This window comes from Grampus griseus, assembly GCF_964374135.1.
Source record: "Grampus griseus genome assembly, chromosome: X".
Classification (NCBI taxonomy): domain Eukaryota; kingdom Metazoa; phylum Chordata; class Mammalia; order Artiodactyla; family Delphinidae; genus Grampus; species Grampus griseus.
The window spans coordinates 13,617,397-13,638,981 of NC_138999.1; the positions used below are offsets into that span (position 1 = coordinate 13,617,397).

Here is a 21,585-nt window from a genome sequence, read left to right on the forward strand (position 1 = left end):
GTGATGTATATACCTAATTTTAAAGGTCAAATGACGCAAGGCTTTCAGAAGAGCAAAACCCCGAACTGCTTGTCCCCATCCCAATTCCCACTTCCCAGAAACCACCATTTTACATCCTTAGCAGTTTCATCTGTTTGCCTCTGTATCTCAGAATACGCTTATACTGCTCTTCCTTCATTTTGTTTTAAACTGTGGCAGACACTGCTATTTGCCCACCTGATAACCAATTTCTTCCTCTGTCTTCAGAGGTAGCTCAGAATTCCTGAGCCTTCCAGGATTCTGAAGCTTTAAAATGTCCTGGTCACCACCTGGCTGCTGTTAGCTGCTCTCCTGTGTTTGGTTGGTTTTTTTTGTAATAAATTTTGTTTATCTATCTATTTATTTATTTGGCTGCATTGGGTCTTCGTTGCTGTGCGCGGGCTTCCTCTAGTTGTCGTGAGCCGGGGTCACGCTTGGTTGCAGCACGCGGGCTTCTCATTGCAGTGGCTTCTCTTCTTGCATGCAGAGCACAGGCTCTAGGCGTGTGGGCTTCAGTATTTGTGACACGCGGGCTCAGTAGTTGTAGTACGTGGGCTCAGGAGTTGTGGCTTGCGGACTCTGGAGTGCAGGCTCAGTAGTTGTGGTGCACGGGCTTAGTTGCTCCGGGGCCTGTGGGGTCTTCCCGGACCAGGGCTCGAACCCGTGTCCCCTGCATTGGCAGGCGGATTCTTAACCACTGCGCCACCAGGGAAGCCCTGCCCTCTGGTTTTATCAGAAGTGGGGACTGCTCTTTCTTGTTTCATCTTTCCCAAGATTATTCTGTATTCTGTCAGAAGAGAATAGGCTTATTTTTCATGGGCCTTTGCCTAAGACTTGTTCTGAGGAATGTGGCATACCATTTATTACTGACTCAACTGCTTTATCTTGCTAATGGAGCAATTCAGTAATTCTAGCAACTGGAATATTTTTACACTAACTCCTGATGACCAGTATAAAGTTAGATTTTATTTGCTAAAGACTTGAATATTTGAAATTGTGATTCATCATGATTTTTTTGGGGGGGGTGGGGGTAAAATATATATAACATAAAATTTACCATTTTAACCATTTTTAGGCGTACAGTTCATTGGCATTAAGAGGTTAACAGTGTTGTGCAAGCTACACCACCATGCATCTCCAGAACCTTTTAATCTTCCCAAACTGAACCTCTGTACTCCATTCCCCCTGCCCTGCCCGTGGCAAGCAACCACCATTCTGTTTTCTTTCTCTATGAATTTGGCTACTCCAGGTATTTCATATAAGGGGAATCATACTATGTTCTTTTGTGTCTGACTTTTTTCACATAACATAATGTCTTCTTCAGGGTTCATCCATGTTGTAGCATGTGTCAGAATTTTCTTCCTGGGCTTCCCTGGTGGCGCAGTGGTTGGGAGTCCGCCTGCCGATGCAGGGGACCCGGGTTCGTGCCCCGGTCCGGGAAGATCCCACATGTCGCGGAGCGGCTGGGCCCGTGAGCCATGGCCGATGGGCCTGCGCATCCAGAGCCTGTGCTCCGCAGTGGGAGAGGCCACAACAGTGAGAGGCCCGTGTACCGCAAAAAAAAAAAAAAAAAAAAGAATTTTCTTCCTTTTTAAGGTTGAATAATATCCTAATGTACGTATATACAGGTGCACCTTGGAGATATTGCAGGTTCAGTTCCAGACCACCACAGTAAAGCAAATAACATAATAAAGTGAGTCAGACGAATTTTTTGGTTTTTTAGTGCATATAAAGTTGTTTACACTATAGTGTAGTCTATTAAGTGTGCAGTAGTGTTATATCTAAAAAAGCAATGTACATACCTTAATTAAATAATACGTTATTGCTAAAAAGTCCTAATCGTCATCTGACCATGCAGAGTTGCCACAAACCTTCAATTTGTAAAAAACGCAATATTTGTGAAGCACAATAAAACCAGGTATGCCTTTACCATATTTTATTTATCAATTCATCCATCAATGGACATTTGGGTAGTTTTCACGTTTCTTAACTTCAGATGTGATTCTTTAGGACATAGAAACACTACTTTCATACCAGGCTCAGTACATGTAGGTCTCAAATCATGGCTTTTTTTTCCTCACTCACTTCCTACTTTGTTCCCTAGTTTATCTGTATAATGAAGTAATATTCTCACTGTCATAGAATTGTAAGGCTCAACTAAATAAAGTATTTTAAGTGTCTACCACATAGCAATTAGTAAATGTTAGGTTTTTTTCCTTTCTCCCTTCAGTCAGAACTTAGCCTTATATACAGTATGTTAACCCTCTTTTGTGTGTTCTATGTATAGGCTTAGCTGTTGACTGTCTGATTCTACTTGGGAAGAGTTAACTGTCCATGATTGAACCTATTTTTTTTTCAACTGGTAAAATGATTTGGTAGATGTCCTAGCCGTAGTTATAGATTGAGGCCAAGTTTAAATGAGATATTTTAGTTTTCATAATTGTTTTAAGAAGGAGATATATCAGAACGGCTACAAAAATTCATGCTTAGTAGATCGTGTTCCTACTATAGGAGAAGGTGTAGTGTAAAGATTTGTGGGGACAGACCCAGAGGTCTGTTGAGCAGGGTGAAGGGAGAAGATGACCTGAAATGACTCGAAAGAAACTCCTGCAACTCTTCAGACTCTGAGGCTGGGGTGTGGTGGAATAGTGAAAAAATATAATACTGCTTTTTTGTTTGTTTTTTTTTTTGCAGTACGCGGGCCTCTCACTGTTGTGGCCTCTCCCGTTGCGGAGCACAGGCTCCGGACGCGCAGGCTCAGCGGCCATGACTCACGGGCCTAGCCGCTCCGCGGCATGTGGGATCTTCCCGGACTGGGGCACGAACCCGTGTCCCCTGCATCGGCAGGCGGATTCTCAACCACTGTGCCACCAGGGAAGCCCCAAAGTTTCACTTTGAACTTCTAGTTCTTTGTGGTTTTCATTTTTCACGTTTCAATCTTGATATATCTGGAGGGGTGTGATGGGTTATCACTTTTTCCTCCCATATGACTTGGGAGATATCTCAAATCGTTTATTTCCTTTACCAGTTTGAAATGACGCCATTTTAAAATTTTTTAGGGACTTCCCTGGTGGCACAGTGGTTGAGAATCTACCTGCCAGTGCAGGGGACACAGGTTCGATCTCTGGTCCGGGAAGATCCCACATGCCGCGGTGCAACTAATCCTGTGTGCCACAACTACTGAGCCTGCGCTCTAGAGCCTGTGTCCCGCAACTGCTGAGCCCAGGTGCCACAACTACTGAAGCCCGCGCACCTAGAGCCCGTGCTCCACAACAAAAGAGAAGCCACTGCAATGAGAAGCCTGCGCACCGCAGTGAAGAGTAGCCCCCGCTTGCCACAACTAGAGAAAGCCCGCACGCAGCAACAAAGACTCAACGCAGCCAAAAAAAAAAAAAAAAAAAGTGATTGTTATACAAATATATTTTCTTTTTCAGATTCTTTCCCTATGTAGGTTATTACAAAATACTGAGTGTAGTTCCCTGTGCTATACAGTAGGTCCTTATTTCTATTTTATATATAGTGGGGTGTATATGTTACTCCCAAATTCCTAATTTATCCCTCTCCCTCCTCTTTCCCCTTTGGTAACCATAAGTTTGTTTTCTATGTCTGTTAGTCTGTTTCTATTTTGTAAATAAGTTCATTTGTATCGTCTTTTTAGATTCTACATATAAGTGATACCATATATTTGTGTTTCTCTGACTTCACTTAATATGATAATCTCTAGGTCCATCTGTGTTGCTGCAAATGGCATTATTTCCTTCTTTTTTTTATGGCTGAGTAGTATATCATTGTGTGTGTGTGTGTGTGTGTGTGTATCACATCTTTATCCATTCATCTGTCAGTGGACATTTAGGTTGCTTCCATGTCTTGGCTATTGTAAATAGTGCTGCAGTGAACATTGGGGTGCGTGTATCTTTTCAAATTATGGTTTTCTCAGGGTATAGGGGGATTGCTGGGTCATATGGTAGTTCTATTTTTAGTTTTTTAAGCAACCTCCATACTGTTCTCCACAGTGGCTGTACCAACTTAAATTCCCGCTAACAGTGCAAGAGGGTTCCCTTTTCTCCACACCCTCTCCAGCATTTATTGTTTTGTAGACTTTTTGATGATGGCCATTCTGACTGGTGTGAGGTAATAACCTCACTGTAGTTTTGATTTGCGTTCCTCTAATAATTAGCAATGTTGAGTATCTTTTCATGTGCCTTTTGGGTCTTTGGAGAAATATCTATTTAGATCTTCTGCCACTTTTCTAATTTAAAAAGCACATGAACCTACCAACTCCAACCACTTATTTAAAAAAATAACAAATAAAAAAGCATATGAAAATGTAAGTTTTATGGGTAGGTTTGTTTGTAAAATTTGTATTTGGAAATGTAAAAGCCCCTCAAAATACTGGAAACATTTACAAAAGAGGTTCATATTTTCAAAACCAAATAAGGCTGGTCGTGGCCATGCTGAGAGTGGGAAGCGCCTGGTGTCTGAGGCCAGGCAGGCGTGCGCTCTGTGTCTTCACATTCCTGCTTCGTCGTTGATGACTCTTAGAGGAAATTATTAGAAACATAGGGTTGAAAGGATTTTTAGAGATAATTTAGTTTAATCCTAAGACACAAAAAGTTTTTTTTTAAAAAAAACCTTCAATGTCTTAAATATAATCACTTAAAATTATTTAAAGATGTCTCTACTCCCAAATTAGTGTTGTCTCGCTTCCCTAAACCCCAGAGTTAATTACTGCTAAAAACTCACCAGCTCTTTCCCAATGTTTTCCTAAATTCGTGCTGGTATATCTAGCATGGTATGTATTTTTAGACATTTAATGTCTCCGATTTCTTTGTTTGACTTTGAACTTTCATTTTCCAAGGCTGATGTGTGAAGGGAAAGGAGTGGTGTAATGGAGAGAACATAGGCTCTTGAATTTGACAGACCTGGTTTTGAGTTTTACTGGCCCATTTTACTGACTTGAATATGATCTTGGGCAAGTTACTTCATGTCACTGAGTCTCATTTTCCTAAGACCCACCTCTCAGTCGCGCGGAGAAGGTTAAATGGGGTAATGGGGCTTGTAGGTTCTGAAGGTTTACCTTTACCTACTTGATAAGTTTCTCGAGACTCTTTGGGAACTAGAGGCGAGCTCAGGACCTCTGGCGGGGATGGGGAAATGCATCTGTGTACACAGCCTTTCCCCCCCTGCCCCTCCTGTGGCCGCCCAGCTCTCCACAGGGAGTGTCTGCGCTCAGCACGTGTCTGGCACTGGTCAAAGGCATTCAAGCTGGTTTAAGCAGATGGTAGTTGAAATAATTTGAGAGTGAATGTGGTTGTTGGCTTTTTTGTTTTTTCCTTTAGACCAGTCTTAGTAAAAGAACAACCATCACTAAAAACATTTAAGCTCTTTTAAACAAAATAAGCCAAAGAAAGGTGGTTCTTTAGCTTCAACAATATTTGAAGGAGCATAAGTGAAAGTTTTTGAACTGTTTTTTTTTTTTTTTTTGGGCCGCGTGGCTTGTAGGATCTTGGTTCCCCGACCATGGATTGAACCCAGGCAGTGAGAGCACAGAGTCCTAACCACTGAGCCTCCAGGGAATTCCCAAATTCATCTGTTTCTAGATGTATTTCCTCCCAATACTTTGTGTGTCTGTGTATATATACATAATACATGGTGCATACTATTTTGTAATTTCTTTTTATATATAATACTTTGGGAGCATCTCTCCCCGTTATCAAATAGACTTCTGTAAGACGGCTCGGTCAGGACAAGGGTGTTTGTACAGTAGACAAAGGTGACTCATGAAGCAGTACATCGTTGTGGTTAAGAGCGTGGACTCGGAAATTAGTTGGCCAGGGTTCAGATCTTTGCTGGGCAATTTACTGTCTGTGACCTTCAGCTAGGTACTTAACTTTACCACGCCACCGTTTGCTCACATGTAAAATAGAGATAATAATGGTAACTGTCTCTTGACATTATTGTGAGGATTAAATTAGTGAGTATAGGAAGGTGCTTACAGTAGTGCCTGGCTGTAGTATTTGCTGTATAAGTGCTAGCTGTTGTTGCTGTTGTTTATCCAAGAGAGTGTACCAAGCAAAGGCATCCAGAATGGGTGTCAAAGAGGGCAGAGTAGGAAGTTGTATTGGCCATGTGATAGAGAATTCTCTGCTTAAGGAGTTGAAGGCTGAGAAATCATTTACAATTTAAATAAAGTTATTGGCCCTAAGAATTTGTTTCATATCAAATGGTCCAGTGCGGAACCTCAAGTGGGGAAAATTGGGGCCTACTATATCAAGAGTATTTGTAGACTAGGGTTGGAAACAAGCCCAGCTCTAACTGGGCTTATTCATAAACAAAAAGATTTTGTAGAGCCAGAGTAAGTCTTTCATTAGCAAATGTGAAGAATAAATCAAACTTAACTGTACAGGAGAGAAGGGAAATGTAATACTGTCCTGCTTCTAATGATAAAATAATAATAGTGGTGTTTTTCTCTATAGATACTTCCCATGGCTTGTTTTAAGCAGCCATTTTGGCCCCTCGTGTTTTCCACTCATTTGGCACTTGAGCACCTTTTATGCATAAGCTGTCGCTATCTAGGAGGATGTACATACAAAGTAAGTGATAATGTAATATGTATGGCAGGAATTTCAAGGTGAAAGGAGTGTCTGGAAAGACAAAAAAGAAGTAGTGTTAGCTAAAGATAATGATGAAATAAAATTAGAAGGATAACGTTAGATATGATGGTTGTGCGCTATACAGATTAATTTAACATCCTTATTTATGCTCAGTGCCACTGGCTATTTTTAAACTTATTTATTTTTGGCTGCATTGGGTCTTCATTGCTGCGCGCGGGCTTTCTCTACTGCGGTGAGCGGGGGCTACTCTTCATTGCGGTGCGCGGGCTTCTCGTTGTGGTGGCTTCTCTTGTTGCGGAGCACGGGCTTTAGGCACGCAGGCTTCAGTAGTTGTGGTACACAGGTTCAGTAGTTGTGGCTCACAGGCTCTAGAGCGCAGGCTCAGTAGTTGTGGCGCATGGGCTTCGTTGCTCCACGGCATGTGGGATCTTCCTGGACCAGGGCTCGAACCCGTGTCCCCTGTGTTGGCAGGCGGATTCTTAACCCCTGTGCCACCAGGGAAGCCTGCCACCAGCTATTATTTTGAGTTAGGTGAACATTTTGGCCTTTCTAACCTGTCTTTTTTCTGTCTCTGGTAGTTGTAATTGACCTATATGCCTTTAATCTGAAAGCCAGCATAACTTGCAGTTAAATCACCTATGGCATTTTGAAATAGGTGAATAAATATACTGTGAGTTTTCTCCAAAATTGAGAGAATGAAGGACAGTCTTAAGAGAAAATATTTGCAAATCATACCTCTGATAAAGGACTTGTATCCAGTGTCTATAAAGAACTCTTACAACTCAATAATAAAATAACAAATAACCCAAATGTAAAAATGGGCAAAGGATCTGGATAAACATCTCTCCAGAGGAAGTATACAAATGGTCAATAAGCACATGAAAATGTTCTCAGCATCACTGGTCATTAAGTTAGATACCTTCACACCAACTATGATGGCTATAATGAAAAGGACAGACAATAACAAGTGTTGATGAAGATGTGGAGAAATTGGAACCCTCACCCACTGCTGGTGAGAATGTAAAATGGTGCAATCGATTAGAAAAAGTGTGGCGGGTTCTCAAAGGGTTATACAGAAAGTGACCATATGACCCAGCAGTTCCACTCCTAGGTATATACCCTGGAGAAATGTAAACAGATGTCCCCACGAAGATTTGTACATTTATGTTCATAGCAAAATTATTTATAATAGCCAAAGTTGAAAATAATCATAATAGCCAAAATTGAAAATAATCTAAATGTCCATCTACTGATGAATGGATAAACAAAATATGGTCTGTCCATACAGTGGAATATTATTTGGTAATAAAAAGAAATTAAGTACTGATACATGCTACCATGTGGAGGAACCTTGAAATCATTATGCTGTGTGAAAGAAGCTAGACACAAAAGGTCACATATTGTATGATTCCATTTATATGAAATGTTCAGGATAACCACATCTATAGAGACAGAAAGCACATTAATTGCCTAGGGCTGGGAGTTTTCGGCGGATTAGGGGTTTATAGCTGAAAAGGGTACTGAGTTTCATTTTGAGGTGACCAAAGTATTCTAAAATAGATTGTGGTGATCGTTGCACAACTTTGTGAATACACTAAAAACTAGTGAATTGGATGGTATGTGAATTATATCTCAATAAAGGTGTTATGAAAAATCACTAATTGAACTGGGAAACTAGAAATAACCAATTCCAATCCTCAGGTAGGCTTCTCAATAAAATTGATCTTAGGAGAGGCCTTGGGTTTTCTTGGTGAAAATTATTTATGTTCCTGCTTCTTCCAACAAATTGCTTGCTCATTATATTTTTGATATTGCTTGACACCATGTTTTCTGGTATTTTGTGAGTTTTATTATCATTATGCTTCTGAGAAATTCTGTCTTAGAGATAAGCAATCTTCCATTTTAATTTTCTTTTAACAGACTTTCATCAGTGTTTAAAGCCAGCATTGTGGTTTTGTAGCCCTATTCTTAATATTGGGCTAATGGTTTTCAGGGAATCGGTTTAAAAATTATTTTTTAAAAATTGGGGGGACTTCCCTGGTGGTGCAGTGGTTAAGAATCCGTCTGCCAATGCAGGGGACACGGGTTCGAGCCCTGGTCCGGGAAGATTCCACATGCCGCAGAGCACCTAAGCCCGTGTGCCACAACTACCGAGCCTGCGCTCTAGAGCCCACGAGCCACAACTACTGAAGCCCACGCGCCTAGAGCCTGTGCTCCGCAACAAGAGAAGCCACCGCAATGAGAAGCTCACACACCGCAACGAAGAGTAGCCCCTGCTCACCACAACTAGAGAATGCCCACACACAGCAGCAAAGACCCAACGCAGTCAAAAATAAAAATTAATTAATTAATTTTTAAAAAGTTGGGGAAGATGGTATTAATAGCACTGGGTTGGGGTTTTTTTTTTTTGCGGTACGCAGGCCTCTCACTGTTGTGGCCTCTCCCGCTGCGGAGCACAGGCTCCGGATGCGCAGGCTCAGCGGCCGTGGCTCACTGGCCCAGCCGCTCCGCGGCATGTGGGATCCTCCCGGACCGGGACACGAACCCGTGTCCCCTGCATCGGCAGGCGGACTCTGAACCACTGCGCCACCAGGGAAGCCCTAGGTTGGTTTTTTTTTTTTCTTCTTCTCAGTATTGCTTTTGCATAAAGGATCTCTGTTAACATTATCCATCTGCCCAACGAGTATATGACAGTTTAATATTTGGTATAAAATAGAGGTGGGACTAGTAGTTCTGTGTATAATGTAGCATTAAAATGATCACTTGGCAGGAATTCCCTGGTGGTCCAGTGGTTAGGACTCTGCACTTTCACTGCCGAGGGCCCAGGTTCAGTCCCTGGTCAGGGAACTAAGATTCTGTAAGCCGCATGGCACAGCCAAAAAAAAAAAAAAGATCACTTTGCATTTGGCTTGATATTAATACTTCTGTATGTTATTTGGGCCTATCAAGGACTTTAAGAAGTTTCTGCAGTAATGAAATTTAACAAAAGACATTTCCTAAATCCTTGGTAATTTTTTGTAGACCTAATATCTCTGGATTACATTTGAGAAATACTGCTTTATGGACTGCATTACGTATGGAAGAGAATTTTTTGGAAAGAATTTGAGTGTAGCATCAAACCATAACTCTAAAAAACGCATTTCTCCTTAATGCATTAATTTTTTTAAGAAAAAGTGTAACAGGCACATTTTTTAAAAAGTAGTATCAGAAAAGAATGCATCTCTAATCTCTCTCCCCAGAGGAAAATATTTCTGTTTTGGTTCTTCATAATGCTGGAATAATATATAAATTGCAACTTTTAAAATAAACCTTACTGAAGTAAAACATACATTCAGAAAAGTATCCAAATCATAAAGGTTTAGGCTTAATGAATTTTCACAAAGTGAACATCTACGTTACCCCACCTAGATCAAGAAACAGACTATTACCGAGCACCCCAGAAGGCCCCACCCCCAGCGGTGAACACAATCTTGATTTCTGGCACCATTGATTAGTTTTGCTTGTTTCTGAACTTTATATGTAAATGGTTTCCTGTAGTATGTTTTCTTCTGGCACCTTCCTCACAAAATTCTATGAGACTCATCCCTGTTGCTGCATGTAGCAGTACTTCGTTCTCACTGCTGGATGGTATGAACACACCACAATGCATCCATTCTTCTGTTGATAGAAATTTGGGTTGATTTCATTCGGGGGCAATTACAAATAGTGTGGTTTTAAACGTTCTTGGCCTTTGGCTGCACATCTGTACATACTAGGGTAAAATCCTAGGGGTAGAATTAACTGGATTGGAAGGTAGCCATATTGCAAAAGGTTTTAAAAGTGGCTGCACCAGTTTGTTCTTGCAGAAGCACAGTACTTGATTTATCAACGTTGGACTATAAAAGATGCGGATTTAGTTCCCTTAACCTCTCCATCCTCTGCTACTTTGATACTTTAAATTATCGTCATTTCTTCAGCTGGATACTATTGTAACTTGAAAAAATAAATCTCTCTTTTCCTATTAACTTTGTAGAGTAGCTTTTGTCCACTTGTAATAAGAGAAAGGTATTAGCCACCTCCCCATCAGTTATGTTATTCAAAAAAGGAAGAGGCCCTCTTTCACGCAGAGAGGAAATACACAGAATTTAAGTTTGTGCCCCATCATATGACCAAGTAGTGTCAACCAGGGGAAAAACACATACCACCCCATAAGTAAATGGGTTAACATTATGATAGAAGAGAGGAGAAGTTTAAAGTACTGATGGAGAATAAAATACTAGAATGAAGCTGTCTGTCCCATGCCTGCTGTCTGTATTTGTTAGGGCAGGGGTAGCTGTTTAAAACCTAATTCTCACAATGTCTGTGGCTTTATAAGAGAGAAAGGTATTCTCTTTCTCATCTGATAGCCCAGTGTGGGTGTTCTTAGTAAGACAGATGGCTTTCCTTGTATAGGTATGTGAGCTTTAGGGGTGCGGGCTGCTTTCATCCTGTGGCTCTGCCATCTCTTGGGGTCTTGGAGACCTCTGCGTCCAGCCAGAATGGGAAAGAGATGGAGGAGAAAGAATGTGTGCTTCTAAAAAAAGTTTTGTTGCAGAAGGAAAAGTCATTCCTTGGGCTCACATTTTATTGGTGGCAACTTTGCATGGGAGTCCCGGCCAGATGACAGGGGCTGGGAAGTGTCGGCCGGTCTGAGCACTTGGCCACCAGTCCCGGCTCCACAGGATTGTGGAGGAGCCTGGGTTTCTGCTGGACAGCCAGTGAGCCATCTCTGCTGTACTGTGTCCTAGAGGCTAAGACCAGAATAATTAACATTCGTTAACTTGGGATAATTTCATGTCTTTTAAGATGCTAATTATTTTAAGTGGTGAATTTTTATAAGGAAATATGTTTATTTTTTATTGGCTAGGGCACTAACACAACTTGATACTTTTTTTTTTGAAACAAGTTTAGATGTACAACTAAATGGCATTTCTTGCTTCCTTTGGTACCACTGAGTTCTGTGATTTGTTTTAACTTTAATTTTCTTTCTTTTTTTAATTTTTATTTTTATTGGAGTATAGTTGATTTACAATGTTGTGTTAGTTTCAGGTGTACAGCAAAGTGAATCAGTTACACATACACATATATCCACTGTTTTTTAGGTTCTTTTCCCGTATAGGCCATTACAGAGTATTGAGTAGAGTTCCCTGTGCTATACAGTAGGTCCTTATTAGTTACCTATTTTATATATAGTAGTGTGTATCTGTCAATCCCAACCTCCCAGTTTATCCTTCCCCCCCTTTCCCCCATGGTAACTGTAAGTTTTCTACATCTGTGAGTCTATTTCTGTTTTGTAAATAAGTTCATTTATACCATTTAAAAAATTTATTTATTTATTTATTTTTTTGTGGTATGCGGGCCTCTCACTGTTGTGGCCTCTCCCGTTGCAGAGCACAGGCTCCGGACGCGCAGGCTCAGCGGCCATGGCTCGCGGGCCCAGCCGCTCCGCGGCATGTGGGATCCTCCCAAACCGGGGCACGAACCCGTGTCCCCTGCATCGGCAGGCGGACTCTCAACCACTGCGCCACTAGGGAAGCCCTGTACCATTTTTTTAGATTCTACATATAAACGATATCATATGATATTTGTCTTTCTCTTTCTGACTTACTTTACTCAGTATGATAATCTCTTGGTCCATCTATGTTGCTGCAAATGGCATTTCATGCTTTTTTATGGCTGAGTAGTATTCCATTGTATATATGTAGCATATCTGCTTTTATCCATTCCTCTGTTGATGGACATTTAGGTTGCTTCCATGTCCTGGCTATTGTCAGTAGTGCTGCAGTGCATGTATCTTTTTGAATTATGGTATTCTCAGGGTATATGCCCAGTAGTGGGATTGCTGGATCATATGGTAATTCTATTTTTAGTTTTTTAAGGGACCTCCGTACTGTTCTCCATATTGGCTGTATCAATTTACATTCCCACCAACAGTGCAAGAGGGTTCCCTTTTCTCCACACCCTCTCCACCATTTATTGTTTGTAGATTTTTTGATGATGGCCATTCTGACTGGTGTGAGGTAATACCTCATTGTAGTTTTGATTTGCATTTCTCTGATAATTAGTGATATTAAGCATCTTTCCGTGTGTTTTTTGGCCATCTTAACTTTAATTTTCTTATTTACAGTGAGGTCACCTTTCAGCGAAACTTAGAAATTACCATGTTTACATCGGTTTTACAAATGACTAAGAAAGGAAAAAGCTGTCAACCTGTGGTGTGTGATGGATTGTAAACATTGATTACATTTAATTTAACCCCCCTTCCCATCTTTTTTTCTCCTCTCCCCTTCCCTCTAGTTTGTGATTGGCACAATGGAAGAAGCTGGAATGTGCGGGCTAGGGGTGAAAACGGATATGTTGCATAACTCTCAGTCCAATGATATTCTTCAGCATCAAGGCTCACACTGTGGTGGCACAAGTAACAAGCATTCCTTGGAAGAGGATGCACACAGTGACTTTATCACGAAGGGCAGGAGTTTGGTGAGCCCAGAGTACTGCACACGAGAGTCAAGGGAGGAAATTCCTGGGCGAGAGGCTCGAACAGATCCTCCTGATGGTCAGCAAGATTCAGAGTGCGACAGGAACAAAGACAAAACCTTAGGTAACAACCTCAGCTTGGGGGTTGCATGTTTCACACGTTGCTCCTTTGAGTTGTATTGTCCGCAGCACAGGTGATGATGAACATGGCCAGCGTCGGGGGCAATGTTGCTCAGCTGACACATCTGTTGTTTTCAGTGGGGCAGGCAGCCTGTCTGCTGCAGTGACGTGCCGGGGGGCCCGAGACAGCAGAGGAGGAGGTTACTTCTCTCTCAGTAGTCAAGAATGGGCTTTCGTGAAAAAAATCTGGGGCCAATTTGACAGGAGTAGTCCCCACCCCCAGCTTCACCATGAGGCTTGCAGGATCTTAGTTCCCTGACCAGGGGTTGAACCCGCGCCCTTGGCAGTGAAAGCGCGGAGTCCTAACTACTGGATCACCAGGGAAGTCCCAGACGGAAGTAGTATTTGATTTGCCTTCTTTGCATCTTTAATGTAGTCTGACCAAAATTTACTGTGAAAACTGTGTATTTATTTGATCATTTTATTTTAAACCTAGTCACAAAACTTTAGAGACGATATAACGTTGGGTGAAGTTCAAGAAGTGGGTTAACACTGGTTTTCAAGGGTATGTTTTCTTCTGCTGTGTTTGAGATTCAGGATGAAGAATGCGGTACAGTAAATCTCATTAGGAAATCTGAATTCTCCTTTTATTTTAAGCTTACTGGTTGCCCCTACGTTTTTTATACTTATTCTACCTGAGATTAACAGTGTTTAAATTTGTTTGGTTTTCTATATGCTGAGTTGGAGTGATCCTTCGTATTATACCCATTTTCTGTTAACTTGGCAAACTTAAAATTATTTTTCATATTTCTATAAATTTTTAATTCCTTACGAACAAGACAAATTTCTTCAATATTAGCAGCCCCAGTTAAATGTGTAAAAGCAGAAGGAGTCTTAAAAAGTTACACATAATGTTACCATGCGACCCTGCAGTTCTACATCTAGTTATATTCCCAAGAGGGTTGAAAACGTGTCCACACAAAAACGTGTCCAGGAGTGCTCAAGGCGGCATTATTCATGATAGCTGTAAAGTCCAAACAACACAGTTACCCATCAGCTGATGAGTGGATAAACAAAATGTGGTCTGTCTGTACATGGAATATTATTCAGTGGTAGAAAGGAATGAAGTCTTCATACATTGTGGGTGAAGCTTTAAACTATTATGCTAAGTGAAAGAAACCAGACACAAAAGACCGCAAATTATATGATTCCACTTAATATGAAATGTCTAGAATTGGCAAATCCATGGAAACAGGAAGTAGAGTAGTGGCTGCCAGGGACCTGGAGGAGGGAGCCTCGGGAGTGACTGCTCATGGGCATGGGGTTTCTGAAATTAGACAGTGGTGATAGTTGTACGACTTAGTGATTATACTTAACTGTACACTTTAAAAGGGTGAATTTTATGGTATGTGAGTTGTATCTCAGAAAAAACCAGGTAGAGTGTGAGTTTAAAATTCTTCATAAAAATTGCAAGTTACCTTACTGTTATTTCTAATCATATTCAATAATCATATTTTGTCATCTCTCTTAAAATTCTTATTGGCCTTGGGCCAAACGAGAGAGGATTTGTTGCTAAAATTTTCTGTGGTTGGAAAAGGATTCTGTTTTGAAGTTAGCCTACTTGTTTTCCTCATAGCAATCTGAACACCATACACCAAAGTCAGAGTCATTTTCACTTTTATTTTTCTTTCTCGCCATGCTGCACAGCGTGCGGGATCTTAGTTCCCCAACCAGGGATTGAACCCGTGCCCCCTGCAGTGGAAGCACGGAGTCTTAACCACTGGACCACCAGGGAATTGCCATCACATATGTATTTTTAATGAAATACTCTTCATGAAGAGTGAACGTTTAAAAAAATAAAAATGGTACCTACCACCCAGCTGAAGAAATAAAACTTATCACTTATTTTAAAACACCATTTGTTCCATCCTGTCTCAGTCACCTGCTTCTCACTGCCAGAGTCCTTAAAATACTGTTCAGCTCTTTTTCCCAAGGGAAGTGCCATCTTGACATCCTTCTTCTTCTTTTTTTTACACTAAATTTGGTTAACACACAGAATCTGCTTAGTAAGTCATCAGAAGTTATTTAAATTGCTCAAAGGCAAAGATCTGTGTCACCAGTGATAATGAGCGTCTTAGATAGGTGGAGAGTACCACCCGAAATTGCCTTTGAACTTCCTTCTATATTCGTACTTGGTTAGGAGGAAGCATATAAAAATATTCTGCCCTTTGTAACTTGCCCTTTTTCTTAACCTGAATATCAGTGGTTAAGCAAGGGAATTTTTAAGCCTTCAGCAAGAGTTCTGTTCACAAATAGCTCGCAGTGTTAGTGAGTGAAGAAATTTGGGGTGGAGATGGGGAGGAAGGGGTGCCTGCTGACCCAGATTTTAAAAATAGCTTTCTTAATTTAGCTAGTAAATCTCTTATTTCTAGTTATAGGCATAAATTATTTTACTCTGGATGTCAGAACATAGGAAGTGTTATTTAGAATTTACAGGTTGATCTCATTCTTCTTCTGGGACTTATTTCTTATCTTGTTAATCATCAGGAAAAGAAGTCTTATTATTGATGCAAGCCCTAAACACCCTTTCAACTCCAGAAGAAAAGCTGGCAGCTCTCTGTAAGAAATATGCCGATCTTGTGAGTATTAAATCAAGGGAGTGAGGTCCATATAAAGTATAGCAAAATGTGTATGTGCTTGATAAGCTTTTTAAAATATGATGTAGCTTTTGATGTGGCTTTACATGTAAAATTATACTTTACTCCAGAATTGAAGAGGAGAATCTGATTTCTTGGGGCTTTTTGTTGCTTGTATGACTTCATTTTGTAAGGTGTTACATATATAGAGCATTATAATGCTGAAGATACAGCATAGGTTTTCTAAAACTCAGTCTTGTGTTGTGTTGCTTTAAATGCCAGTCAGTTGGAGTGTAGTGGTTCCTGTAGTTAACTTTTCCCAAGGGAATTCTAGAGATAAAGGCTCTAACCATTGTGACTGAAATTGTGAGTTAGGTGAAATAGTCTACTAAAACAATACTGTGTCTCAGGAAGTATTTATTTAGTATCTAATATGTGCCAGGCATTACTCTTTCCATCTTCCAAAGAAATTAACCTCATTTGTTCTGTGCCTGAGTTATTTCAAGTAGCATTAATTCTCTTTGTCAAATTATGAAAGCAGTCTCAATATGGAAACACTGCTGTCCTCTTTAAGTTGAAGAATGGGGAAGCCATTGAACCGTTTGAAATAAGGGTTGTGGGAAGCTTTTAGAACGAATGGTTCTAATATGCTAAGTTAATGTCTTTTGTGAAATACTTAGGTGAGTTATCATGGACAATGTTTATGCGTTTTCGTCTGTTGTTAAAGCAGTTATTCCGTGTCGTAAATGCTACTTTTTGTCAGTGACCAGCTTTGGAAATGAATTATTACTCAATTACAGTTATATTTTCCTTCAGTTTACAAAGGGGTCCGGGAATACCCCCACTTAGCTGGCATTCAGCAGTCTGGCACCTTCTGTTCAGAGCAGCAGGACACCCCGTGCATCAATGAAAATAGCCTAGAACAGTCACAGATACAAAGATGGCAGAAAACACAAGGTCAGATTGTTGGCTTCAGGAAAGGAACACTTCCATTGGCTGTGGAAGACAGTCCCTCTTGGTTCCATCCACATGAAGAGAATCACGTGAGAAGTGGTAGAAAAAGAAGACAAAAACAAAAAAGGGAAAAGAAAAAAAATGGAGAAAAGAGTAAGAGAGAAAAAAGTAGTGTAGCAGGTTAGCTACTTGACCCAGTGTTGTTGGGACAACAGCAGACAGTCACACGTGGATTAGGAGAAGAAAGGGCAGATAGTGGCCTAGAGCAGTCCTTCTTAGACTCACACAGATGCTGGGACTTCTGTTGTTCAAAGGCACGTTGTGATTCACTGTGTCTGGGGCCTGAGAGTCTGCATTTTAACAAGTTGCCAGGTGAGGTTGATGATGATACTCTTACCCCTTGCATCACACTTTTTAAGCAGCAAGAGTCTAGGGCGTTTTGTTTGTGGCCTTTTTTTTGTGTGTGTGTTGGGGGGAGGGTATGGTTGATTCTTTTAAAGCACCAGTAATGATCGCTACATTCATTTTAGGATGTGACACGTTGAAGACTTGCTTAGTGAGCAACCTCTCTTTGATTTAGATTTGTGCTGAGCATATGAAGGACGAAACGTGTACTGTTTTCAGAAAATGTTATAAAGCTTTGTTTCTTGAAACAACACTCATTTCTTTTAAAAGGTAGAGCATATAGGTTATATAGCAGTGAGACTATCAAGGCAGTAGGCTTTTCCCGAGGATTATTCCGTAAACTTCCCTTTTGCCATCACTGTCCTCTGTCCTTTTGGTGACAGCATCGTCTGACATCACTGGTGCTTGTGGCTCAGACAGGTAGGAAAGTCCTGTAGAGCAGCTGGAGGGGTGCCTGCGCTGTGATGGGGATTGTCCTCTGGGGAGATCTTGTGGCTGCCACGTTCACCAGATAACATGGGTTTATGAAATTGTCACATTTCACTTGCTAAGTGTGGATCCCATTAGGCCTGTAACATGGTCCTTAAGTACGTAGTGGTGCTGTTCTTTCCCATTCCTTAGTTTGTGTAGATTATTATAGTGTAATAATAAATCTTGATTTTCTGGTTGGGTAGGTGTATCTCCTCTTCATCAGAAGTATCTTGGCTGTTCTTGACTCTTTACTCTATAAAATTTTAGATTCAACTTATTAGTTCCATGGGAAGGAAACACCCCTTGGGGATTTTGAGGAGCATTTTATGGAATCTATAGTTGCATTCAGGAGAGAATTATACAATCCTTAAGAAATTAACGGAGCTTAAAAAGTGGATATCCTTATGGGGGAAAAAATGAATTTAGATCCTTGAACACCATATACAGTGATTAAGGACTTAAATGAAAATTTTAGGTATCATTTAGCTTTATTTAAATATATTAATAGGTGAATATTTTTCCAAACTTGAATTAAAAGAAGGATTTCTTATGACACAAAAAGCACTACCAGAGAAAAGATTTCAGAAATTGGCTGTATTGAAATTAAGACTTTCTATTCATCAAACGACATTTTCAAAGAAAGTGAGAAGACACATTACAAACTGGGGAGAACATATTTCCAACAAATAATAACCAGTAGAAGATTCAATGTGAGGAATATCCAAGGAACACCTACAAACGAATACAAAAAGGACAATTAGCCCAATGGAAAGCTGGGCAAGAGATGTGTAGGAGGCATTTCATAGAAGTGGAGAAACATCAAGATTCGAAGATATCTTAACATAAAGGTAAACATACAAGGGATGTTCGATCTTATGAATACAGGGAAATGCAAATCAAGACCATAGCAACATGCTATTTTATGTCCAGTGTAAGTGGCATAAAGGAAGAATTGTTATCGTATGAAGTTTTTGGAGAAGTGCATCTACATGATTTCTTATAAATTGCTGGTGTGAGAGTAAATGTGCCGGCCACTCTGGAAAACAGTGTTCCATTGTCATGTGCAACAGAACATTTATTTATTGATTGATTGATTGCGGTACGCGGGCCTCTCACTGTTGTGGCCTCTCCCGTTGCGGAGCACAGGCTCCGGACGCGCAGGCTCAGCGGCCATGGCTCACGGGCCCAGCCGCTCCGCGGCATGCGGGAACCTCCCGGACCGGGGCTCGAACCCGTGTCCCCTGCACCGGCAGGCGGACTCTCAACCACTGCGCCACCAGGGAAGCCTGCAACAGAACATTTAGAAATCACTTCCCCACAACCCTAGTTCTAGGTTTGCACTCAGGATAAATTCTTGCATGGTGTATACCAGGAAGCCCATGTGTGAGAATATGCGAATTGTTCTGAGTACCTGGAAACAACTCAATTGCCTATTGACAAGAGACTGGGTCAACAAAGTGTGTTGTGTGCTGCGTATTTTTATTTTATTTAATAAAATATTTATTTATTTATTGGCTGCATCAAGTCTTAGTTGTGGCCTGTGGGATCTTTCCTTGCAGCACGTGGGCTCTCTAGTTGCGGCACATGGGCTCATTTTAGTTGTGGTGTGCAGGCTTAGTTGCCCCGCGGCATGTGGGATCTTAGTTCTCCAGCCAGGGATCGAACCCACGTCGCCTGCATTGGAAGGCAGATTCTTAACCACTGGACCACCAGGGAAGTCCCTGCATAGTTTTTATTTATTTATTTATTTTTTAATTTTTTTATTTTTTTTGCGGTACGCGGGCTTCTCACTGTTGTGGCCTCTCCCGTTGCGGAGCAGAGGCTCCGGACGTGCAGGCCCAGCGGCCATGGCACACGGGCCCAGCTGCTCCGCGGCACGTGGGATCTTCCCGGACCGGGGCACGAGCCCATGTCCCCTGCATCAGCAGGCGGACTCTCAACCACTGCGCCACCAGGGAAGTGCCCTGCGTAGTTTTTTTTTTTTTTTGCAGTACGCGGGCCTCTCACTGTTGTGGCCTCTCCCGTTGTGGAGCACAGGCTCCGGACGCGCAGGCTCAGCGGCCATGGCTCACGGGCGTAGCCGCTCCGCGGCATGTGGGATCTTCCCGGACCGGGGCACGAACCCGTGTCCCCTGCATCAACAGGTGGACTCTCAACTACTGTGCCACCAGGGAAGCCCCTTGCATAGTTTTTAAAAAGTGAAATAGCATACAACCTGAGGGCCAAAGCCAGCAAGGCCTGTTTTTGTACTGATCACAAGCTAAGAATGGTTTTACTTAATTGTTGTTTAAAAGTGTTGTTTAAAAGACAGTGACGACACAACCGACATGTTATGGCCTGCAAAGCCTAAAATATTTCCTTTCTGGCCATTTACAGAGTAAGTTTGCTGGTCCCTGTTCTGTAGCTACATGCAAACAATCTGAATGAATCCTAGCAGTGTAATCTTCAGCTGTGCTGTCCAGAATGGTAGCCACTAGTCATTTGTGGCCATTTAATCTTGAATTCATTTATTTTAATTTTTAAAGATTTATTTACTTATTTATTTATGGCTGCGTTGGGTCTTAGCATGTGGGATCTTTGTTGCGGCATGCGGGCTCTTTTGTTGCGGCACCTGGGCTCTTCGTTGTAGTGTGCAGGCTTCTCTCTAGTTGTGGCGTACGGGTTTTCTCTTCTTTAGTTGTGGTGCGCAGGTTCCAGGGCACGAGGGCTCTGTAGTTGTGGCGCGTGGGCTCTGCAGTTTGCAGTACGTGGGCTCTAGCTGAGGCATGCGAGCTCAGTAGTTGTGTCGTGCGGGCTTAGTTGCCCCGTGGCATGTGGGATCTTAGTTCCCTGGCCAGGTATCGAACCCGAGTCCCCTGCACTGTAAGGCGGATTCCTTACCACTGGACCACCAGGGAAGTCCCTTGAGTTCATTTAAATTAAAGAAAATTTAAATTTTGGTTTCTCAGTTGCAGTAGCCACAATAAAGTCAGAACAACTAAAATCAAAACGATTTCTTGGGCTTCCGTGGTGGTGCAGTGGTTGAGGGTCCGCCTGCCGATGCAGGGGACACGGTTCGTGTCCCGGTCCGGGAAGATCCCACACGCCGCGGAGCAGCTGGGCCCGTGAGCCATGGCCGCTGAGCCTGCGTGTCCAGAGCCTGTGCTCCGCAGCGGGAGAGGCCACAGCAGTGAGAGGCCTGCGTACCGCAAAAATACAAAAACAGAAAAACGATTTCTTTTAGGACCACACACGGATGGCATAAAATACAGAGGAGAGCAAAGGAGTAGTGACCCCAGGATTCAGGGTTGTGGTTACCTTGAATCTGGGGAGGGCGGGGGGAGTTCCAGCCCTCGGTGGAGTTACTGATAGGGTGTGCAGATCCTGCAGCCCACGGTCCTGAGTAAGGTTACTTTACGAGAGTATTTTACAAAAACAGAATTATTTTCTGGGGGGGGGAGGGATTTCCGTAAAGGTGTTTTTAATAGCTATAAGCATCTCGCCTGTAAGGATGTGTGGTGTGTTTTGAGAGGCCACAAGGTGTCGCTCTTGCTCTTGAAATAGTGACTCAGCATCCTTTTCTTCTCCAGTTAACAGGTCAGTAAGGCTGCCATCTTATCTGTTAGTGTTGGTGTAACCTTGAAACAGACGCATTTGCTCCAGACCTACAGTTGCAGTGCGCCCCCCTCACTTGCAAAGAACTGAGTGCTGCTTATTGAGTTCTGATTTGGAGGATTGTTTCAATAAAGTAGCTTGAGTGTGTTTTTCAAGAAAGTAAAACTTTCTGGTGTCGATTCCTAAAAAGTCCAAAACGTCATTTTTTTTTGTTTTTAATAAATAAATAAAGAGATTAAGATTGTTTTTTTCCTACCCTAAATCATTTGCTTACTTTC

General features: G+C 41.8%; 1 protein-coding gene across 3 annotated transcripts in view; it reads left to right on the forward strand.

Annotated features, from left to right (window-relative positions):
* Positions 1-21,585, forward strand: part of TXLNG (taxilin gamma) — a 52,401-nt gene that overhangs the window by 13,827 nt on the left and 16,989 nt on the right. For all 3 annotated transcript variants that reach the window (XR_014298528.1, XM_082681655.1, XM_082681654.1), the window contains exons 2-3: positions 12,948-13,251; positions 15,795-15,886. Coding sequence is in view for 2 of the 3 variants with exons in the window: in XM_082681655.1 (XP_082537781.1) it covers positions 12,948-13,251; positions 15,795-15,886 (396 nt within the window). In the remaining variant the exon portion in view is untranslated. The remainder of the gene's footprint in view (positions 1-12,947; positions 13,252-15,794; positions 15,887-21,585) is intronic.